Source organism: Arachis ipaensis, chromosome B4 (assembly GCF_059453495.1).
Source record: "Arachis ipaensis isolate K30076 ecotype BB chromosome B4, ASM5945349v1, whole genome shotgun sequence".
In the NCBI taxonomy this organism is placed as follows: Eukaryota; Viridiplantae; Streptophyta; class Magnoliopsida; order Fabales; family Fabaceae; genus Arachis; species Arachis ipaensis.
The window spans coordinates 147,561,408-147,570,101 of record NC_142439.1 but is presented as its reverse complement, the minus strand read 5'-3'; the positions used below and the strand labels follow the sequence as shown (position 1 = coordinate 147,570,101).

Below are 8,694 nucleotides of genomic sequence, written 5' to 3'. Positions count from 1 at the left end.
ATGGGTTACTACTGCATGCACAAGGTGGTATTCGAACTTACAACACTTGTTTAAATGGACTAGTGAACTAACCACTAAATCAATCCAACTTGATTTTTTTTTAATATATTTTTGTTGTGTTCAGAGAATAATACAATGAATTGAAGCCACATAAACATAACTTTAGTTTTTGGACAAGAAGCTAGATACGGTTTTTGTTAAAACTTAACAGATCAGTGGTGATGGAAAGGAAAATTGTTTGGACGAGTTTGGGCCAAAGTTTGGACTCAAAATAAATGATCTTAACCGGCTCAATATATAAGCAAAAAAATTCCCCAGGAAACAAAAAATATTATCCACGTAGGAACCAGAAACTCAGTTCCTTTTCTTGATTTCTTCTTCTTCTTGAGACTTCTTCTACTTCTTCTTCTTCTTCTTCTTCCCCTTCCACCATTGTTCCAATTCGAAGCTCAAAACAATGTAACAGAATCAACGTTACATACTCATTTCTTCTCTCTTAGCATTAGTTCATCTTCGCATGCACGATGGATCCACAACTCACACCCCAAACCCTAAACTCCACCAGTTTATTCCTTGCCGCCACAACAGCCACCACTCATTCCGAACAACCACCACATTCACTCTCCCTCACCACCGTTCCTTCCACCGTACCACGCTCCAAGCTCATCCCGAACACTCGCTTCCTCGTCGACGCCTTCCGCCACGCCGACACAGCATTCTCCGTCTCCTACTTCCTCTCTCACTTCCACTCCGATCACTACACCGGTCTCTCCCATTCTTGGTCCCGCGGCATTGTCTTCTGCTCCGCCACCACCGCCTCCCTCCTCCAACGAATCCTCGGAGTCCCCAAACGCTTCCTTGTACCCCTTCCCCTTTGCCAGCCCGTTGAAATCGACGGCGCGGAGGTCACGCTGGTCGACGCGAACCACTGCCCTGGCGCGGTCCAGTTCCTATTCAAGGTCCCAACAAAAGAAGAAGGGAAGAAATTCGAGAGGTATGTTCACACTGGCGATTTCAGGTTTTGTAATTCAATGATTTTGGAGCCTGCAATTCTTGATTTCGTTGGCTGTGATGCTGTGTTCTTGGATACTACTTATTGCAACCCAAAGTTTGTGTTTCCTTCGCAAGAGGAGAGTGTTGATTATGTGGTTAGTGTAGTCGAGAGGGTTATTAGTGATTGTGGTGGTGATGGTAGTGGTGTTTTGTTTCTTGTTGCTACTTATGTTATTGGGAAGGAAAAGATTTTGGTTGAACTTGCACGGAGAGTGAAGAGGAAGGTGCATGTGGATGCTAGGAAAATGGAGGTTTTGAGGGTGCTTGGGTATGGAGAGAGTGGTGTGTTTACCGAGGACAGTTCAGAGAGTAATATTCATGTTGTTGGCTGGAATGTATTGGGGGAGACATGGCCGTATTTTAAGCCAAATTTCGTTAGGATGAAGGAGATTATGATTGAGAGAGGGTACTCCAAGGTTGTGGGATTTGTGCCAACCGGATGGACTTATGAAGTAAAGGGCAATACGTTCGCAGTGAGGTCCAAGGATTCATTTGAGATTCATCTCGTGCCGTATAGCGAGCATTCCAACTACGAGGAGCTCAGGGAGTATGTGAAGTTTTTGAAGCCAAGGGGTGTTGTTCCGACAGTGGGTTTGGATGTTGAGAAAAGCGACAGTAAGCATGCTGAAAAAATGAGGAAGTATTTTGCTGGATTGGTTGATGAGACGGCCAACAAGCATGAATTTCTAAAGGGATTTCACCGTGCCACAGGCGACACAGATTTCTTGGTTGAGAAGGATGTTAATGATGGTCAGAAGCCAGGAAAAAACATGGAGGAAGGAATCAAGCCATCTGAGTTGGATGGTGAGGAAAGTACAACTCCGTATGTTGCTGCTAGTGTGCCCTCTTCTACTGGGGAACCGTGTACAGAAAGTGTTACTTTACTAACTGATGAAGAAAAAGAGAAAATGATTGAAGAACTTGGTAATTGTTTGCCGGCATGGGTCACTCGAAGCCAAATGTTAGAGCTGATCAGCATCTCAGGGAGCAATGTTGTTGAAGCTGCTTCTAATTTTTATGAACGTGAAACTGAATTTCACAAGCAAGCATTTTCTTGTCAAACTTCTTCGGTGTCCAAGTGCAGCTCACTAAATGACATAGATTCTCCTTCAAAAGCTTGCCTGAATTCGAGCAGCACTACCAAAAATAACGATGTTTTTCCAAGCCAGGACTCTACTAAACTAACTATCTTGAAGCATACAGTTTTAAGTCAAGCTTCCTCTGCCAAAAGGAATAAAATTAGTGGAAGTAAGCCAAACAAGAAAGTAAAAGTCAAAGCAAAGTCACAGTCACAATCAAGTGATCCAAAGCAGTCCACCATAACAAAATTCTTCAGCAAAGTATTGCCTGTGAAGCCTAGTGTTGCTCAGTCTGATCGTTCTGAATTGATGATTGGCGTAAGCCCTAAAGTTGAAAATATGTTGCCAGATGATGTTGGAAATCGGTACAAGGATGAGATTGATCAGTTTATGCAAATAATAAATGGGAAAGAGTCATTAAAAGATCATGCCATAACTATAATTGAGAAGGCAAAAGGAGATGTAAATAAGGCATTGGATATATATTACTGTAATTCTGGAAATCTTGGTGAAAAGGAAATTTCAGTTCAAGCAGAGTGTAAAATTGATAGCTCTTTAGAGAAGAATTGTGTGTTACATGAATTGAAAGGCATTCCTGATACCACCGTGAAGAGAATTCATGTAACTCTACCACTTGAGAAATACAATCCTAAAGAGCATGGTTTGTGTTAATTTCTTATCTCTTAATATCTTTGTAAATTGATTATATGTATTCTTTATACTCAAGATCTGTTTCATAAAGTATGTACAAAACTTGAATTAATGAACAGCTTGTTGGAAAGATGGGCAGCCTGCACCATATTTACATCTTGCACGAACCTTCAGCCTTCTGGAGGATGAGAAAGGAAAGATTAAGGCTACTTCAATGTTATGCAATACATTCCGAAGGTTGATACTGATCACACTCATTGTTGCTATGCATCTTTTCTATCCTTTTTGCTTTTTATGGAATAATGAAACAATTTTACCTGTTATGTGCTAATTGAGGAATGTTTTCTACTTGCAATGTTTCTATCACGACAGTTTGCTGGCCCTGTCTCCAGCAGATGTGCTGCCTGCTGTGTACCTATGTACAAACAAAATTGCAGCAGACCATGAAAAGATGGTAGGGTTATTTCCTGTCTTGATGATTTGGCAATTCGTTTAACATCTTCAATTCTTCATTATTAATGAAATTGAAACTTCATCTTGACTCTTGAATAATTTGGAAAACTCAAAAGGATAAAATCCAGTTGTCAGTTTGAAGTCCACTTTACACTTACAACAATAATGACATAACCTTTTCCTATTACTGAATCGTTTATTATCAAGTTGAAGGCCGCTTTACCTTTAAAAGTAGCTCTGGAAAAGTAGACTATTATTTCAGGTTCTGCATCATTTATTTACTTTTTGGTCTTCTATAATGACAATGGGTTTGATAATGAGAATAGGAGTCTACTATGTGGTATGGAGGGATTTGATGCACTAAGAAAGTTCTGTTTGTCATACCATCAATACAGGAACTAAACATTGGTGGAAGTATAGTTACTGCAGCACTTGAAGAGGCATGCGGAACAAATCGATCCAAAATAAGGGAGATGTATAACAAATTTGGCGATCTTGGTTGGATGATTGTTTCTCAATAGTTTTTGGCTGTTTTACTACACCTATTCAGTCTGTGAGGATTTTGAATAATGATGAATATCCTGGGATTATTAAAGGTGATGTTGCTCAAGAGTGTCGTCAAACACAGAGATTGCTTGCACCACCAACACCACTTCTGATTAAGGATGTTTTCTCTGCACTGCAAAAGATAAGGTATTATCAAGTATGTTCTTATTGATGCAGTACTACCTAACCTTTTTATATTTTTGTTCCACATGTTCTTATATAGTGCTAGCCGACCCCACCTAGTGGGATAAGGCTTTGTTGTTGTTGTTGTTATTGATGATGATGATGATAATGTTCTTATATAGTGCTCATCAGTTTACAAACAGGCCATGGAAGCACATCTCGGAAGAAAGACATTATCATTCGTCTCATGTGTTCCTGTCGTGAGAAGGAGATTAAATTTCTTGTTCGGACCTTGGTAAACCTCAGATTATATCTTTTTCTTCTTTCCGTTTCTCCTCCCGCTTTTTTGTGTTTATATGTGTGTTTTGATGCATAGAAATTTAGGAGGTAAGAATTAACCTTGTTTTCTCAGGGCTTGCATGCAGTCCCTGTTCAATCATCTTTAATTTAGCTTCGTGTGTAGGTCAGGAACTTAAGGATTGGGGCAATGCTTAGAACTGTTTTACCTCCATAAGCTCAAGCTGTTGTTATGAATTCTTTCCCTACAATGTGTGTGTGCGCGCGCTTAGAACTGTTTTACGTCCTGTGGCTCAAGCTGTTATGAATTCTTTCCCTACAATGTGTGCGTGTGTGTGTGCTTGCTTTGAACTGAGCTGTTGTTATGAATTCTTTCCCTACAGTGTTTTGATGCATAGAAATTTAGGAGGTAGGAATTAATCTTTTAAGTTTCCTGAGGGCTTGCATGCAGTCCCTGTTCAACCATCTTTAATTTAGCCTCTTGTGTAGGTCAGGAACTTAAGGATTGGGGCAATGCTTAAAACTGTTTTACCTGCCTTGGCTCAAGCTGTTGTTATGAATTCTTTCCCTACAGTACAACAAGAAGGAACTGCAGAGAATTTGAAGGAGAAGTTTCAGGTCCATTCTGCAACCTTTTGCTTTCACCTATGACCTAGTTTTCGACCTGTATTGGAAGTTGATTTATTGGGACTCCGAACGCCATTAATATTTCTTTGGGGTTTGTATTACTGAAATTTTCTCTTAATCGCTACAGGTCCTTTCTGTGGAAATTGTTGAAGCATATAACATAATTCCGAATTTGGTACGCATTTAATTTAATATTGGATGGCCAATCTTGCAATATATACAGATTTTATGATTTAAAGAATATTACTATCATGATCATTAGGTTGTTGTCAACTTAACCTCTTGTGGACTGATACATTGGGAATGGGTCCATTCATGTTCTTAGATGATAAATATGACTATTTGAGCTGTAGTAGAAAACTTAATTTTCATGCAAATGTGTGAATATACTTGGAGCAACATATCCCAAACTTACTTTATCTTGTCAATATTACAAGTGATAAGTAATGCATTCTGTGATATGCAGATTTTTTTGTCATGTTTGAATATCCAATAACTTTAGTGAAATTTCCCTGAATTTCTGCTGCTTCCAATGTTACACATTCATATCGTCATTGTAGGATCTCATAGTTCCATCTCTCATGAACAAAGGAATTGATTTTTCGGTTTCAAGTTTGTCAATGGTTCCTGGAATTCCTATTAAGCCTATGCTTGCAACGTATGTATTATTCCACACATCCAACCTTCTTTGAGTATGATTATATTTTAAGGCTCTTGAATATCAGTAACATCAATAGTACCCACTTACACCCTCCCTGGTTTCCTTTCTCTTTCTTCATAGGATCACCAATGGCATTCCCAAGGCATTGAACCTATTTCAAAATAAGGCATTTACTTGTGAATATAAGTATGCCCTATTCTCTGATCACTTATTTCCTGTAACATTTATTCTGTTCATGTCTCCCTTGACATGTCATTTTAGACAACAATGGACATATGTAAGAGAGTAATCCTTTGAAACACATGGATAATTCACAGTTTTACATCGCTTGTTCAATTGAATTGAATGAAATTCCAGGTATGATGGTCAGCGAGCTCAAATTCACAGATTAATTGATGGATCAATTCGTGTTTTTTCAAGAAATGGAGATGAATCAACATCAAGATTTCCTGATCTTATTGACATAATTAAGGAATCCTGCAAGCCTGTTGCTTCGACTTTCATAATTGATGCTGAAGTAAAAAAGGATATTTTCTACAACAAGTTACTACATTTTTGTACTTGTTAAAAAAGCTAATCTCTCCTAATTTTATGTTTCTGTTTGGTCGTTCCTTTCAGGTTGTTGGTATTGATAGAAAAAATGGATTTAGGATTATGTCTTTCCAGGAGCTATCTTCACGTGGTAAAGGAAGCAAAGATACTCTAGTTACTACAGAGAGCATAAAGGTTGGTAATTTACTTGCTTAAAAGAAACTGAAAAGTGTATATGCCTAAAGCAAAACAGCCTAAACTTCAAAATTTAACTTACCAAGCATAACTATTCTATTCTGTATTACTACATTTTCCCTTATAGCTGTCTTATGAAGGTTTCCCACATACCTCTCTATTATTCTAGTGCTCTGTCAACTCGGTTTCTAGTTGAATTCTCTGGATTTGTTACTGATATCTTCTGTTCACACAGGTGGATATTTGCATATTTGTCTTTGATATCATGTTTGCAAATGGAGAGCAGTAATTAACTCTAACTTACTTTTGTTCAAGTTTATGATAATTGTTGGTAGAAATTTTCTGTCTGTAGTGACACCTGAATACTTTCTGCAGGCTATTGGGTTTTCCTCTTCGCACAAGACGGAAATGTATGCATATGGTTATTTTGCAATCTTGTTAGATTATGTATTATCTGCATTTTCAGATGAGACAAAATGTACTAATACTCATAACTTCATTCTCATCATGACTCTCAAAATCATGTGTGATAGCAATACCAAACCAAATACGACAAGTAGTGGGGTGCTGACCTAAGCCTGGCTAAACCTTGGAAATCTTAATGCCATAATGCCTTCGAATTCCTGCTAGCCATTATCCTACTGCAATAATTTCTTATTTTGGAATTTTACAGATCTAAAGGATTTGTTATGTGATGAAAAACCAGGGTATTTTGAATATGCAAAGGAAATAACAGTGAGTGCTCAGTTTAAGATTACCAGTTTCTAGTTAAATTCATTTAATGTGCTTTATGTATGTATATGAACCCTTCAATTGTAGATTGAAGCAGACAAGGCTTGCGAAACTTGTAAAGACACATTAACCAAGATAAACGCTTTCTTGGAAGATGCTCTTCGTTCTTCCTGTGAAGGAATTATGGTGAAAACATTGGATGTAGATGCTGGTTATTCTCCGTCAAAGCGTTCTGATAAATGGTTAAAGGTCATTATTTTTCCTACAAATTTTTTGAGATAGACAGTGAAAAACAGATATTAGAATTTGTATAATGATTTGAGGCTCCATTTTGTAGGTCAAACGAGATTATGTCGATGGTTTAAATGATACTCTTGATTTGGTGCCAATTGGAGCTTGGCATGGAAATGGAAGGAAGGCCGGATGGTAATTCATCAACTTTCATATTTCTGCTATCTATTTAATAATTTAAGATTCTGTTAAGAAAATTAAAAGTACTTCATCTTACATTAAATTTGTCCGGTCAAGCATAAAAGAGCAGTTAGATGGATCCCCAGGTGTGTTCGTGCATGAATGAAACAAATTCATGGCAACTATGGTAATGATTGAAAGTGATGTGCTATACTGTGTCTGATTTGGAATTTTGGTCCTAATTTCGCAGGTATAGTCCATTTCTCATGGCATGTTATAATCCTGAAACTGAGGAATATCAAAGCGTGTGCCGAGTGATGTCTGGGTTCTCAGATTCGTTTTACATAGAGGTATATATAGCATCATATTTATTATTAACTGCATACCAATAAAACTATAAAGTACCATTTTCAGCTATCCTTTGTTGATGGAAAATTTTCATTGACTTGCAGATGAAAGAATTCTTCTCTGGGGACAAAGTCTTATCCAAAAAGCCGCTGTATTATCGAACAGCAGAGAAGCCCGACATGTGGTTTTGTCCGCAACTTGTTTGGGAGATACGAGGTGCAGAGTTCACGGTGTCCCCTGTTCATCATGCAGCCATCGGTTTAATTCATCTGTCTCGGGGCATCTCAATACGGTTTCCGAGATTTATTAGGCGTGTGTCGGATAGGAACCCAGAAGAGTGTAGTACAGCAGCAGATATTGTTAATTTGTTTCATTCTCAGCCAAGGAAGAAGGATGTCACAGCTGAAGATTGAATGTTGGTTTTGTTTTCTGTGTATAGATGATGGTTCTTGATGTATAGATGATTTCTAGGTTCAGCTTTATAAAATGTGTCAACGTTTAGTTTGTAGAAAGATTCTTAACCAGTAATCTCTTTGCTTTTTGGTATTTTACATAATACTACTATAGTTCATAGGGGTATAACAAATCTCAAATCTCAATTTCCATTTTCATTTTTCAAACTCTTGCATCTCTTTATTTGCATCTCTAATTCAGCAATGGCAACAGTCCAAGTCAACAGCATTTTCTTTCTTTGTAGTGTGTATTTCTCATGCATGTCAATAGAGTTTACAAATAACAAAAAAAGATCTCAAAAATCAATTTGCATAGTTTTTATAAATCATATTTTATGGTCATGCATTAGCAGTCTGAACGTGTGCATGGTAGGACGCCAAGTAGATTCATGCAAAGACAAATGCATAAGGTATAAAGACAATAACAAAGTTTTTATATTTCCATGTTGCTTGAGACATGACTCCAAATTAAACGGAAAACGCGGTTTCACCCATGCACCATAATTTAAGGTTAATTTGTCTATTTAAGCAGAAT

General features: G+C 37.7%; 1 protein-coding gene across 2 annotated transcripts; it reads left to right on the top strand.

Moving 5' to 3' along the window:
* The first annotated feature begins 335 nt into the window (after positions 1–335).
* LIG6 (DNA LIGASE 6) lies at positions 336–8,327 on the top strand. Of its 2 annotated transcripts, XM_088483985.1 has the most exons (19): positions 336–2,793; positions 2,903–3,020; positions 3,156–3,237; positions 3,632–3,734; positions 3,833–3,929; positions 4,098–4,200; positions 4,692–4,820; positions 4,957–5,004; positions 5,390–5,487; positions 5,611–5,676; positions 5,848–6,007; positions 6,109–6,216; positions 6,452–6,501; positions 6,592–6,626; positions 6,890–6,951; positions 7,036–7,197; positions 7,286–7,374; positions 7,610–7,709; positions 7,812–8,327. In XM_088483985.1, exons 1-19 carry the CDS (start codon positions 525–527, stop codon positions 8,118–8,120), a joined length of 4,188 nt encoding a protein of 1,395 aa, XP_088340111.1. In that variant the 5' UTR covers positions 336–524; the 3' UTR covers positions 8,121–8,327. The 2 variants fall into 2 exon arrangements, with proteins under 2 accessions (XP_088340111.1, XP_088340112.1); XM_088483986.1 differs by lacking the exons at positions 7,036–7,197; positions 7,286–7,374; positions 7,610–7,709; positions 7,812–8,327 and having other exon boundaries at positions 6,750–6,933.
* Positions 8,328–8,694: the final 367 nt, after the last annotated feature.

What these genes read in the sequence shown, in the direction of transcription:
- LIG6 (XM_088483985.1), top strand. Translation starts at nt 525, where the DNA reads ATGGATCCACAACTCACACCCCAAACCCTAAACTCCACCAGTTTATTC. An exon ending in TAACAAATTTGGCGATCTTG is followed by an intron (nt 3,735 to 3,832) that starts GTTGGATGATTG and finishes GGATTATTAAAG; the next exon opens with GTGATGTTGCTCAAGAGTGT. An exon ending in GCATTTACTTGTGAATATAA is followed by an intron (nt 5,677 to 5,847) that starts GTATGCCCTATT and finishes ATGAAATTCCAG; the next exon opens with GTATGATGGTCAGCGAGCTC.